Here is a 15433-nt window from a genome sequence, read left to right as displayed (position 1 = left end):
AACTACCGTGTTTCTACATCAGCTCAAGGCAGACAAAGCAAACATAAACTCAGGAGAGGGCCTGTTTTGATTTTATCACATTTTTAGTGACCAACGAAAGGGAGGGTAAGGTGAAGCAAGTTTGGTTGGTTGCAATCTGCATCCACACCACTAGATGCTACTAAATCCTACACACTAGATCCTTAAATGTTTTTTTTTTTGTTTTAATGATGAGTCCAACACAATCAAATTCATCATCATTCACCTCCTTTATATCAGGTCAGAGACACACACTCAGACCCTGGATAAATTAAACCAAAATTATGTTAAAACCTAGCTATAACTGCAGGTAAGTGAGAAAAAAAAAAAAAAACAATCTCTGTAATTTGGGTGAAATGATACATTTTTAGGTTTGACACAGTAGGCCAGGGAAAACTGTGAAAAGTTGACTGAATCTATCAATTCGGCCCCTGACCGTATAATGCATTGATGTAAAAGTGTATGTGTGTGTGTGTGTGCTGCAGGGAGGGTCTGTGTGTTGGGTCCGTGGTGCTAATCTGCCTCTTGTTCTCTCATTGGCCGTAGTGCATCTCTGGGTAGGAGAGGAGGACCAGCCCATGACCCATGACCCCGCGCTGACCCACGACCCCAACCATCTTAACAACGACCTTAACCACCCTAACAACCATAACCTAGGCGACCCCGAGGGGCTGGACGCCCACGCTGTAAACAAAGACTAACGGCCCACACCGGAGCAAGGCAGGATGATGATGAGGAGGAGGAGGAGGAGGAGGATGATGATGATGATGAAGGCGATGAGGAGGATGATGAAGGATAAATGAAGGAATACACTATTACAAAGACTTTATTTAAGATGAAAAAAAAAACACATACTACCGTCAGAGTCAAGAGAAGGCAAGAACTATATGAAGGAAAGTTTGGGACAGTTTTTTTTTCCTGTGGGGACGGATTTGCGAGATGGACCTAATGACTTTTGCAAGTGATGGCAACTTTGCTGTTTTGTCTCCTGTGGTCTGAATGCCCCTTGTCTTCGCTGTCTTCTCTCTTATACAATGTTTTGGTTTTGTTTTCTGTTTTTTGTTTTTTTTTTTCTTTTGATGAAACTACCTGTCTGATTAGCACTTCCTGTAACTGGCACCGCAATCTCTGATACATTCCTTGAGCTAGAAAGGTGTGTCTTTTTTTAATTAGGGTTGAAGTCTAGTACTTAATCAAATGCTTTCAAAGACTTTTGCTCCTCCTGTTCAACGAAGACGTCAGTTGTGTTTCTCTACGGACCACCATTATATTGTAGCTGGAATGTATTCTTCTGTAGAATAGAAAACTCAACTTTACCGGACTGTTGACAGAGACCAAGCACACTACCTGTCATAACAGCCACCTCTGGCTCTCCTATCAGCTGTCATATAGTTACTATTTATGTCCCACGACCATGCATCACACTGATTATGGTTAATAAAGGACAAGGCACCATGTGACAATCTACAACACACACTTGTCTCCAGAATAAGATGGCATCGCTGGTGGAAGAAACAAACCCATAGACTTTTGATGATGGTGGTGCTAATGATGATGCGACAAAGACAAAATATATTCAAACTGCCCTAAATGTACTTATAATACTATATCCCCCATAACCAGGCCACTACAGGCCCTCACCCTGCTATATGACTCCCTTTGTCTTCTTTTCTTGTACTGTATCATTCAACACGGCGCCCGTAGACGCTTAATGTACATAGAGAGTTATACAGTAGTTAAAAAAAAAAAAAAAAAATGGGAAAAAAAAAAGTTTTAAAGCATTTGTGACGAGGACAAGCAAAGAAGTGACAGTAGTTTACACGGCCACGTTCTCAAAAAGGTAGGCATTCTTCTAGAGTTTGACGGAGAAAATCTAAAAAGAAAAGATCTCAAAAGCAAAAAAAAAGGGGGAAACAGTTTCTTTCTTTATCGCCCGCCACCCCTTTTCTCTCCATCTCTCATGTCAACCTCAAGGACTCTAGTGTTGCAGATGTTTCTAAAATACTGCCACTGATCATTGTTGCACAGTGTTACTGACTACTGAAAATGGTTTGATGTATTTACTTTAAGATGAGAAAAAAAAAAAACACAAAAAAAAAACGAACAAAAAACTGGAAAAAAGACATATTGTGTATAGCCTTAGATACCAGTCATCTGTTATTGCTTCTACAAAGCTATGTAGCTGTGCTAGACCGTAGGACGTAGGGTTGATTTTATTTTTAATTTTTATATGTACTGTACATTAATGCCTTCTCCATTTACTGATCAAGAAAAAAAAAAAAAAAAGAGGAAAAAGATGACAATCGTCTCCTGTGCTGAAAACATATTTGCCCCCATATATACAGAATCCATTATGCATAGCGGGACTTTATCCTTTCTTATTTCTTTCATTTGTTTTGGTTCTCAGAAGTATTTTGCACTGTGATAGTATTATAAATCCAACTTATACAGTACAAAACTAGCTAACTAACTAAACTGAAGGTGTGTGTCTGTGTGTCCCTTGGCATTGTGAAATGTTTCTACGTCATTTTTTGTGAACCCAGAGAAAAAAATTCTAATGCGGTATGTACAGTTCAAATATAATACTTCTTTATTTTAGTTTGATCAACCTCTATACTGTATGTGGCTTTGACAAATTGTTACCCCGATTTCTTTTTGTATGCTAATACCCTTTTTGACCTGCAGCATAGGCCTGTTACTGCTCCAGTGATGATTTCCAGCGCTCAAATTCCAACTTGAGGAGATTCCGCTGCAGTACAGCCTGTACTTTTTTTTTGTTCCATTTTAATTTGATTCTTGTAGATTACAATTAACCATTCTTTCAATTTCAATATGCCAGGAAAAGAGGGGAGTCAAATCTAAAATAAGAGTGAGACATATGAAAAGTGAGAAGTAATGGTTGTAGGGAAATATAACAGGGTGTTTGAAGGGAGGAATTCTGGAAATGGGGTCTGAGTAAACCAATCAGACGAATCCTGCAGGAGGCACTGACCAATGGCTTTGACCTCTGACCCTATCTCTGTTTTCCAGGGGTGTAAAGATGAGAGATTAATGGTGAGAGTCTCGCTTGGACTCTCTCCTTCTCTGAACCAGCTATAATGAGCATTCCACTCCACATATTATGTACAAAACCTGTCTTGTGAGCTGAACACTCTTTATGTTTCGCTGTACCCTCATGGCAGATGCTTCGTTTTGTAACTACTGAACTGTACTTATAGTAAAAATAAAATGTATTCAAACTAAAAAATGGATTGTCACAGTGTGCAACGGTCTGTTTCATGTTTTTAATTTCTTCGTTTCTGACAGACTGGGAATCAGGAAGGCGAGCTGGCATGTCGGAGTGCCACTGTGTGATCAGATGTGGGTAAACTATTTGGAGAGCAGTCCATCACTTCAACACAAGTTATTATCTCTGTCAATTTGATGGCAAAGCTTCACGGGCTGTGATCATGATGTCGAATGCGCACAACTAAATTACTGTCTGCAACACTTTGTCTCCCAAAGGTGCTCTTAAAGTAGCTGCAGGGAAAATACGGAGATGATAGCAGACACGTGAGTGTACTCAGAGTGTCTCATGGCGACATGTAAAGGGAAGATTCAGTTTCATTTAGATGACAGAAAATCAGCCACAGATTAGAAACGTGTGCCGTGTGCATTGTACATCTTTGTCTCTTCTCTCAACTTCTCTCAGGCCCCCCATCCAATATATGGTAATGTTCTTTTCGGCTGCAATATTCTGTCAAGATAGAAAACCAGCTGTAGATAACATGACGACATGCATCAGTATATCAGATCACAAAATCTGATCCATTAGCCAATTAGCCAAATGGTCATTAACAGATCTACAAAAGGTTGTTGCACACAGGGTCAAGCATTTAAATTCAAATATGCAGGTGGAAGTCAGACTCAGATCTGAAATGAAAGTAACAGTGTAACTGCATTCCACATCTAGAAAAAGCATGGCTATATTATCAACTACAGATGAGTAGATGGGATCTCACCATCAGTGACGCCCATCAACAAGTTAGGTGTCATTACTTCATGATTACATTAGTACTAAGTCGTCATGAATACATTATCACATTATGGGTCACATCACACCCGTCATCATGCTGTCTTCATTTTTATCTCAACCACACACCTGTAAAGTTAAGTGATAAATCATGCGTCTTTGTTATGGTATCTGGCTAAAAACAAAATCTTTCCAATGACAGACAGGCAGACAGACAGACAGACAGGCATATAATCCCAGCTGCAACAGGTGTCTCAGAACAGATCTTACCATGATAACACACACACACACACACACACACACACACACACACACACACAGAAACACACTACCAGTCAATGCTGTCATGGCTGCTGAACAGAAGTGACTGTGAAATGTACTCAAAAATACACAAAGCCGTGTCACATTCTCTGCATCATCATGCCCTGATTCTGATAAATAAAATAAACACACACATAAACACACTATACAATTCTGCACGGTAGCAACTGGGGATCGATAAAATTCAACCCTTTCTTTATGTGTTTTTAAACTGGTGTCAACTGTTGTTAAACCTTTAAAATCCATTTGAAAATCTGAGCGCAATGACTGTTTGGATCAGATGCATCTATTTACAACATACATTACTATGATGCTTGTGATAAGAGAAAATGAGAAATTACAAACTACATCCATGACTCACTTTCAACCTTTTAAAGACGGTATGTACAAGCCAAAGATAATCTGGTCCAATTTATTCCACAACCCATGATAATCAAGACCAGCCTAATATGTGGTTACGAACGTTACGCTGAGACATAGAACACGACTTCATACACTGTGTTGCTGTGTTTGCTCTTGTTTTTTTTTTACAGATATTGTCAGAGAGGAAACAAAATAAATATTAATCACAAAGGGGATTTTATCAGTTAATTTCAATACATTTTTGTGGCCTTAACATCGAGTTAATTCGGGTTTATCCAAGGTAAACTCAGTGATTCAATTAAGGCAGAAATGAGTATCAGTTCATTGTTTCAACAAAGGGTGAACGGGAATCTAAGTAATCTACATGTTTATGTATATGTATGTATATGTGTGCATGTTCACTTTAAGTACAGTATATCCTTTTGCATAAAATCATAACAGTATCTAAAAAAAACACTAGAACTCCCCCACACATCAAAGGGTAACGCCAACACAAAGTTTCCTGCCCTCACTGCCTTTCAAAGGAGGAAATATTACACAGTTTCATTGACCCCCTCTGTCGCCTGAAACCTGATCCGCGCCACATTGATGGAATCCGTACTTGGGTTAACCTCGCGTCAGGACCCTAAAGACTGTTGAGCCGCTGGGAGGCTGCCCAGGTCAATGCCTGACTAATTTTTAAACGGATCAGCTGCATCGCACCAGATGTGGGAGGCCTCCTGCCACGAATACCCCGAGTCTGTTCCCAATAAAGCTCACATCCGGAGAAAGTAACTGTTTGACTGCTTGCTACCCACACACACACAGACACACGCGCGCTTACACACACAAGGTCGAGGATGTTTCAGATTGCTGGATATGAGATTGAACCAGAACAATCAGGATATTACTGGTTCTGCCAGTGTGTGTCCGTGTATAAGTTTAGTGTGTGCATCATACTATGTATTTTGGGTGCATGTGTGTGCTTGTATGTATGCCACCCATACACATTTGAGTGGACGTGCATCTCGATGGGAGAGTACACGTGTGTCTGATTAAAGAACACATTAGGTCATCTTTCATTTAGTCTGGCCTGTCTGTGTGTGTGTGTCTGTGTGTGTGTCTGCGTGTGTGTGCATGTCTGTTGCAGTTCGTTGTTCAGCTGAGTAATTTTAACATTTGAAGCAACCTCTTTCACAGTGTGAGGAACACAGCTCTTTGCCCTTCATTTAACTTCCTCTCTCATCATTTTGTCTCCCTCTATCCCCTTGTCTTTCATTCCCTCTCTCTCTCTCTCTTTCCCTCTCTCCCTCTCGCCGGTATCCATTTCCCCTCATTTTCCTCCATTGCATGTTATGCAGTCGTGTGTGTAAGCACGTGTTTGTGCGTTCCAGCCGCCGTCTTGTATAATTGTCTGCGTACTCGTCTACGTGTGGATTGATGTGTTTAAGATGACGCTCTGCAGTGGTTGCAGTTATGCCAGCGTTCACTTGGTCGCTGGGCAGATGGTGACCTGCAGATGAACTTGTCTTTCTGCTCATTTGTTCAGCTGCCTCTAATTTTCCCTCCTCCTCTGGAAAATTAGAACGGCTGGGCTCTGGCAGTGCAGCTCCACGGCTGACCACCAGAGGGCACAGCAGACCAGGTTTTGGCGCAGAGCCTGTGCGGAAGTTGCGTGTTGCATTGCAGAGGGAAACTGGCATTGACTGTGTTCAGGGAATTTTAGGCTTTAGGGAACCATGTGTTGATTAAACTTAAGCAATTGCGGGCAAACAAAATCACAAATTAATTATCTATTATTTCCCAAACTGTATTTGTATGTATAAGACTTTACACCAACATTTTAACCTTCATTTAAAGGCCAAGTTACTGATCAGTAAGCTGAAATCATACAATAGCAAATCAACTAAATGAATGATTAAATGTAGAAAATAATTAATGGAGACTGGTCAAAATGTTTTGGGCTACAGGGGACTTGGACATGGCTTCCTGCTCTTCAAAGGGAGTGCCAGTGAAGGACGCCTGCAGCTAGTAGGGATTCAGAGTCTCGCTCAAACGCGCTTCAAAATAAAAAGGATGATAAGTGCTGAGCTTTTGTGCTTTTATGTCATTGTCCATTTCCTCCCTCTTTGTTTTCTGTACTCTGCTATTTTCAACCATCCCAAACTAATTCATGCTCTGTCACATAGATGAAATTACTGATTTTGGGACATAAATCTACAATCATGCAAAGATACAACGTAATGACAGAATTTTCAAAGTCTACAACGCAAAAAAAAAACTATCTGATTCATGGGCGTTAGTGTAAAAGGAAAACCAAAGTCACAAGTCATTATCTGTTGGAAAAGTCAGGTGAAGCAGATGGGGACTTGTTCTAAAACGTAAAAAAAAAAAATACCAACAAAAGAAAACGTACTCCAAACAGCTCGTGTGGCATAATCCAAGTCTCTGTGAGACCCGGGATCTCAAAATGATTTGAAAAGACAATATTTACAGCCTTGACGACCCGTCGAGCTCATGTACACACTTTATTTACATGGGGTGCGTATGACAATTATTTTAACTCAGCAGTAACAGTGAAGATTCTGGCTTTGTAAATGTGTAAATAATATTCTTCAAATCAATTTGAGATCTCTGGACTTTCCATGACTTGGATTACACCGGACAAACTGCACGGAGCCATTTGAAAACAGTGAGTAGATGATGACTGAATTATGTTTGAGTGAACTTTAAATGCCGCTGAAATGTATCGCTGTTATTTGATTGTCTTTAGGTTTTGGACTTTTTTTAAAATTGAATTCGTTGAAAAAACAACTGATGAAATGGCCAACTAAAAAAATGTTTTAAATGTTAGTAGCAGCCCTAATATTAAGCAGAACATATACAAACAAAGGCTAGTGTAACAGCTTGTCCCCTCATTCCTATGCATCCTTCTGTTTCCTGCTAAGCATCTGTTCTTATCTATGTGGGTGTGTTAACGTCTGCATGTGCGTCAACGTGTGCCCAGCAAAGTGTGTGTGTGTGTGTGTGTGTGTGTGTGAGCTTTATGCAGGGCGAGTGTGCTATGGCCTTCCCTCTTTCTCTCTCCTCAGCTCTTATGAATCGATGATCATGTGGTGTAAGGGAGATAGATGGCCCCCAGCTCCATCTTGTCTCCTCTAATTGTAAAATATTAGTTACATTAGACTCTGGCCCATGATTAATGGAACTTATTTGGAGGGTGGACTCTCACGCACACACATACTTTCTTCTCTTTTTTTTTCTTTCTTCCTCTCTCCTTCTCTTGGTTACCAGGGGCCTCCAAAGTCTCTTCCTGAAAGAATTGAGTGATTTCACTTAAAGCGGACAAATAGGCTTCCCCCGGTGGAGAAAGCGAAGGAGGAAAACACAGGGAAGACAGAGGAGAGAGGAGGAGAGGGAGAGGAGTTGGGGGAGGGGGATAAGAAAAGAGAGGAGAGCTTACGAACGGGGGTAAATAACGGCTCTACCGGGAGAGGTTTTAAAAAAGTTATGGTGTCGGTCGGATCCGACGGGATTTAAGCTCCCTGGTAGATAATTCTGAGTTAGATTATTCTGTATGCAGGATCGCACTCGCAAAATGCAAAACACGATCAAGACTTGATCGTGTTTACAAGCTGATCTCTGTGAAAAAGGGATATTTTCGTCTAATGCTAATATTACCTGCCTTGCAAAACGCTTTTCCATAGAGCAGTTGATATGTTCAGACAATGAAAGAATCCTTAAAGTTTAACACTGCGGCACAGCGGCAAGTTTTCTTCTGTTTGTCTGTTTGTTCTAGTCATCTGCAAGTGAGAGAAACACATGCATGTACACACACACACACAGTGTGTTAGTTCCTCTTTTCCTGTTTTGCGCAAATTGGATGTGTGTCCTTCAAGAGCTCCTGGTCAGGGCTTACGTGACCTGCCCTAACACACACACTCACTCACACACACACACACACGCCACTTCAGTCTGTGTGCTCTTCTTCAGCTGAAGATTGTTTCACACCTGCCACAAGCAAACAATATCATTGTTGTTAAAATAATATACAGGCACATTTTAAGTGGAAGTTTCCAGCGTGGAGCAGCAATCACTCATAATTTTTAGAGAACACACAAATTATAGTTTTGCTATTATAATAATACAGATGTTTCCGTGGTCACAAGGGCAGGGAGAGTGACCGGTTCCACATTCATACGAAAAGAGTTAAATGATACTGACATTTATTTCAAATGCACGCGTATCTTGGTGTTCCTTAGAACAATCAACAAACACATTTTAAATGAGCTGTCCACGAGGTAACGTTAACCTTATTTGTGAAGAGGTTTATTACTTTACGTCCTGCATTGACAGTACATGTGGTTTCTCCTGTAAGCAGGTGTTTACCGCAAGCAGGTAAATTGCCGCTTGCCCACCTTTCGAAATCTGCCACCCACGCGAGATCAATCACAAACAAGCCCTCCGTGTAGTGAAGCATTAGGGAGTATTCACAACATTTACGGAAGTTAAGTGGCGATGCAAAAAAAGGAGAAATATCCAATTACAGGCCGAAGTCTTCCCTTCAAATCTATGTTTAACTAAAACTACTTAAAATAGGTCTAAAAATAGAAGTGTTTATTATACTGCATGCCCCTGTCATTGTACAGTGATCATATTATTAGATTATTGTTTGCACAATTTCATTTTTGTGCCTGGTTGAGGTGGGAGGGATTCAGCCCTGTCACTTGCCACTTTGCGCCCCAAAATGACAAATACAACAAACCAAACAGATATTAAAATTCTGACTCACCTTTAGAAACTTTCATGAGAGCAAATTTTTTGACTACATCCCTGAAGACCATTTTGAAAGAATAGCACCCTAAGTCTTCAAAGGCCCACCCTCTCCTGATGCTTTTATTTTCTTACTTTTGCACAGGGGCACGAGCCTCTTTGGTTGTCAGGTAGCTGAGGCGCTTCATTGTCATTTTAAGCCTTGTGGAAAAGTCCAGCTAACTTTGGTATTCTTTAAATCCAAATCCCACTGTCTCATACATATAATACATTCAGGCCAGTGCTTTTTTTTAAAGCAAACAAGTGAATGTTAAGTTGTCAGCCTATAGGCCACTAGTTATCTGTGATGTTCAGTTTAAATGTTAGCAAAAACTATCTGGCTTTTTATTTTTGTACGTTTGACTCATGCTCCATAACGATGCAATAGATCATGTTTATTTTGGACAACAATGAGCTGAGATAAACTTCCCCCTATTAACCACTGCGGTCCTGGCTATCGCTCACAGAGCCTGGTGGCGTCAGTGCCTCACGCCAAGTAGTGTAGCCAAGAACGGCTGTTTCACCACCCAGTTCTCCCTGCTGTTCAGACCCCATAGTCACAACGCTGCTTTGACCTCTAGACTACTAAATGCTTTGATTTATTCAACATCATTTTCCTACAGATGTACTCACTATAGTATAAACAGTCCTGTGGCTTAATGCTAAACATGAAATAAGCATCCTCCCGGGGTCCCTGTTTTCAGGCTGTTTCCCGAAATTTAAGCTGTTGTCGTTGTGTGTCGAGGTCAAAGGAAGTTCATGATGATTAATGCAGCAGAGCAGCCGATGCTCTTTGTGTCAGAATGTGAGTGAGAAGCAGGTGGCCGGCATATCTATCAACCCCCACTGCCCTCCATTTTCTTTTTTCTTTTTTTTTCTCTTTATTGCTGAGAGACATGGATGACAACCTACACACATGCACGCGCACATGCACACACACACACACACGACTCACATACAGTTGGGCATCCATTATCTGTGAACAGTGACAGGTCAGCAGCAGATTGTGCCTCCCTCAGTTCAGCAGGGACTCTGACTGAGGAAAAATAAGGCAAGGTTGGGCATTCAGTCTGCACATACACACACACACACACACACACACACACACGCACACTGAGGAACCCCTCTGAGTGAACACGTGAAATGTAAGAAAAACACAAGTGAATAAGTGAAGGAAAGGGAAAAAAACAAAACAAAACAAGTGAGTCAGTGCCCGAGGGAATGAAGCAGTATGTAAGCTAGGGAGTGATTGGGTGAAATAAGAGTGGTGAGTGAACGAGTGAGTAGGAACCCATGAGAAAGTCAGTGAGCGAGTGAGTGAGCGAACAGACGAGTGAAGGGATGAGAGTGTGGAGAAACTTTAAGCACAAGCAAAAAAAAAAAAAAAAGCAGAAAAAAGGCATAAAAAATGTGGAAATAGAACAAGAGAAGAAGACAGAGCGGAAGGAGCTGCTATTTTGGGTTCTTATTAACAGGTCCTACTGGTAGAGCAATTAATAATCTAGTTCAGTATTTAACATGGGACCTAGTCCCTGGTGGGGACGTTTTAGCTAGCTTTGATGCTGAAAGAGCTCCTTCCCCTACACCCCTCCTCCCCCCGCAGTTCCTCTCCTCTCCTTAAGTGCCTCCCCTGGTGTTATTTGCGTGTTGGTTTTCTCTAGTTAAGCTAGGAAACAGACCAAATCACTATTCCCCAAACTTCAGGCCAATTTTCTATCAACACGGCGGTTCGTTGAGGGAAATGCTCTTAATTCATCAGAGGGAATCTAGAGAAGGATAAATTCCCCTCAGGCTGTTTGAAGTAATGTAAATGTATTTATTTTTGGAGGGGGCTGGGGATGTGGGGGGAGTTTAAAGAAAAAAAATATATATTACAAAAAAAAGGAAAAAAAAAAAAGTAATGGACACAAAGCCACACATTCATGCAGGCCAAATTTATCACAAGGCTCCAACAGAGAAAACAAGTAGGCTACAAGCTCTCATACTTACTACTTTAACCTTGACAATGAGTTTGACTGGTTAGGGTTGTACACTTATATAAATATATTCAACCCAAAAATAATTGGACTGATTCTTCAATACTGTCATCTCATTCCTAATTTTTCTGCTTTTGTATGTCTGCAGATTTCTTTTTTGTTTGTTTTTTTGTTTTTTTTTCTCTTGCGTTTTAAATAGATTGTACTACCTTACTGCATGACTGTATTCTATTTTTATGACCCAGAAAGACTAGAGGCATATCTATGTGCTTCTAATGGGGATTCCTGAACATAAACATTAACACATATTGTTCAAACACAAACAGAAAGTGTGCTCTGCAGGTACAAACTGCAACCACATTTTTCAGGTAGTAGTTTTTTTTCTTTCCCACCACAGAACAGTCAACCAATACCCTGCTAACACAATTTTGCCACGGCAAACCACAGGCAAACCTTATAACTTCACATCTTGGCTCACAGTCATCAGATTTAGTGTTGTCACAATACTGGGATTTCTAACTCCGACACAGAACCTTGAGAAACATCAATGTCAGATACCGTTTTCAATATAACGGGAATAAAATTGACACAGCACTGAGAGCGTAAGATTTTTGGTTTTAGGCTGTAAGAAAAACAATGGGGTAAGACTTTCCATTTGTTGGCTACAAGCAGAGAACAACAGAAAGACGGTAGTAAACATTAAATATCACACCGTTTTTTAAAAACATTTGTTTTTTTCCACCTCAGATCAGGCCTGTCAAAATAATGTATAGGGCTTCTGCCAGAAAAGTGGTTAGGCCCGGCAGCCAAGTGGGTCGGGAGGTGTTAGAAAAGGGAGTTGATATTCATACAAGAATAGCTGGTCCACCTTAAGGGTTAGTCCACCTTGTGAGCCTAGGCTGAACCGCCTTCATTTTAATCAGCAGGTGGGAAACGAGGCAGGACTTTGACCGGGTCTTCGGTCTTGATAGCCTTTTTTCATTGACAAGTAACCTAAACTGTACAGACACCGCGCTGTTATGTTCACCTCTGTAACGTTTCTTTAAACCTCACACTCACTGTCTCTCTCTCTCTCTCTCACACACACTCTCTCTCTCTCTCTCTCTCTCTCTTTCCCTCTCTCTTTTCTCAACATACAGTAGGCCAGGCGACTTGCTGGTCTTGCACACTTGTGAAAAACTTTGCAACGTGCAAGCGTCCACTCGCTGTTACCTGCATGCACGCAGAAAATGAGTAGCGTACTGAAAAATGTTCAAACATTCGGATTTGTATTTTATTTTTGACGATATTTCAGATTCAGATTAAGAGTATTTCTTTTGTATCATATATGATATAATAATACCAGTGGTCAGTTCAAAAAGCAGCTGCTAGTAGCCATGATAACTTTCCACATTGTAGATTTGCCAAAAATGTAGCTAGAGGGTAAAAACAAAGAGCTGTATATAGTTTATTATTCAGGCATTCTGTTAATTTTTAATAACATTCCATTTTCTCCACATTCATAGTGGCAGATAAACGCTTGAGTCGTGCATTGTTGCCATTCAAGTTATTTGTGCCTCATGATCAGATAATGAAGTCTGGTGACCTGTGCAGACTGACAGTAAACAGGAATTGACAAGCTAAGCTACTTTCTCTGCATATAATTACAGAAATGTCTTTATTATTTTTTTCTTTCTTCTCCCCCCCACCCAATAAAATTGTCAGATTACTTTATTTTGATATGAACCTCACCATATTGCATGCCCATCAAGTTTAAAATGACGCATTATGGCTGTATAAGCTATTGTAGTCTTATTTTCTATTGAGCTCAGTCCCTTAACAAACTTAATATCCATCTGCGCCTCCTCCCATCGATACACTGTATCTACCAGTGACGGACTGGGAGCAAAAAACGGCCTTGGTCCTTTTGACCCACTAGCGGCCCGGGGGGCGCATGCGCACGCTCAACTTTTGACGCACAAGAAAAACACGCAGTGTTAATAGCCCCAGTGGTGGTGAACGTAAACTCCCATGCTAAACACAACTGCACCAGAGCAATGCACAACACCAATGCACAAAACAAATTAATAAATCATCAGAGCCAGCCGCTCCATGATAAAAACGCGTCTTACCCGTCACGCTGTTATCCATGTCTACCTCTTCATCCTCTTCTGGCTCATATTCCTCAGCGTCCTGTCTTTCTCCCCGGTGTGCTGGCTCAACTGTGTCGCTAACATAAGTGCTAGCAGTGTTAGCGCTAGTGCTAGCTGAAGCTGCACTTGATTTTAAAAACGGAGCAGTAAGTTTGCAGCATTTTTCACCGCCAGCCAACAGTGCTCCCTGAGATTTCTCTTTCTTTTCTTCGCTCCCCACTTGTGTCGCTCGATGCCTCGATTTTTTTTTTTTTGCTAGCTTAATCTCGGTCAACTTCCAGCTTCCAACTTTCAACAACCACGCAAACGGTCCACTCAAATCATCATCGAAAATCCCAGAAGGCATTGCTTCATTTTAACTTTTGCAAACAAATACTCAAATAAAAAAAATGCAGGTAAATTTGTTTGATTTCAAACCATGCACGTTTTTGAACATCTTAATAAGAAATCTGGCTACAAAACAATGCAGAATTAAATAAAAGTCTGTGACTGTGAGAGGTAACCATGACTGTGATAGAGAGACGCTTTGTGGTATATAAATACTGATAAGATTTCTTATTGTTTTAGAGAATATGGTAAATGTGGCTTATATTCAACAGATCACTTACAATAAGAGTTTTAAAGTGGCCCATCAGAATAGATCATTTTGCTGCTTCCTGATTGGTCGGTCGGCCCATAAGGCCCATGAGGACAAGCGCCCCATTAGCAACTACTCAATTTCCAGATTACCAGTTCATCACTGGTAGGTTTTTTTGAAAGCAACAGCATGCAGTTTGATCCAACAACACTTCTGACTTATATTTTCCCACAATTAAAACCTCTCATTTATTTCATTTTTTTTTTCAATAACATAGTTTTTAATCAACTCCGTTTAGATTTTCATCACAGTGTGGGTTTTGTTATTCACTGAATCTAGGTTAATGGCTAAAAGACTATATTTTGCATATTTTGTGAGTAACTAAAGTCAAGTATATACACATGAGTAGTTTTTTTTTTTTTTCCAATTGCTAACACACTAAAATGACATGTATAGCACACATATTGAAACTGGCACACAGAGAGCAAAACCTCTTCTCAAGTCTCCCAAACTTTAAACACATTTTCTGCTTTACACACTTTTTGCAATTCAAAATGACACTTTTTAAATGCACTGAACACGGTTCTCTGCATGAGACACAACAATCTGACATAAAGTCACATGTTTACCATTTCAAAACACCGCCATTCAAAATGACACTACATGAGCTAATTACCCACTGTATGTGTCACCTGGCCAAACAATTGTTACTGTAACTGTTACCACTTCAGTCAGGAAGTGAGCACTAAAAGACCACAGGTGAGCAACTTTTTCTCCAACAACAATGGAAGACGTCGCAGAGAGAGGAAGAATAAGATGGAGGGTGAGAATGAGAGGGGGAGGAAGAGTGAGAGGTAGGGGTAGAGCTGGTACAGGAGCTCATGGCCAAAGAAGACAACAACTTTCAAAAGAAATCATGGCAACCTTAGTTGATCATGTCATCAACCACGGGCTGACAATACAAGAGGCTGGACAGAGAGTGCAGCTTCTCGCACTGTTGCATTTTTTTCCTGCAATTTTCTTTTTCAGTTTACTGTTTTGTGAGCATAGTTTTGTTCACTCTAATGTAAATAGATCTGCTGTGCATTTGATGCACTGACTTGTTTGGTGAAAAAAAAAAATGTTTCAACAGCATCCGTGTGTATCTGCGAATATTTCTGTGCATGTAAACAATCTGAAGAATTCTCTACAATTTGAATTTGATTGTAGTATTATGGCAAAGTATACTAAAGATGAGAGTGCT

At 40.5% G+C, this 15433-nt stretch overlaps 1 protein-coding gene across 7 annotated transcripts in view; it reads left to right on the top strand.

Annotated features, from left to right (window-relative positions):
* znf536 (zinc finger protein 536) overlaps window positions 1-3269 on the top strand; it is a 208303-nt gene extending 205034 nt beyond the window's left edge. For 6 of the 7 annotated variants that reach the window (XM_037095383.1, XM_037095376.1, XM_037095378.1 and 3 more), the window contains one exon: window positions 565-719. In XM_037095383.1, the coding sequence (XP_036951278.1) occupies window positions 565-719 (155 nt within the window). Of the gene's footprint in view, window positions 1-564 lie in introns of all 7 variants that reach the window. The other variant, XM_037095381.1, reaches the window with a different exon arrangement.
* Window positions 3270-15433: the final 12164 nt, after the last annotated feature.

Source organism: Acanthopagrus latus, chromosome 4 (assembly GCF_904848185.1).
Source record: "Acanthopagrus latus isolate v.2019 chromosome 4, fAcaLat1.1, whole genome shotgun sequence".
NCBI classification, from domain to species: Eukaryota; Metazoa; Chordata; class Actinopteri; order Spariformes; family Sparidae; genus Acanthopagrus; species Acanthopagrus latus.
Note: the sequence above shows the minus strand (reverse complement) of the source record. Positions and strands in the feature narration are given on the sequence as shown.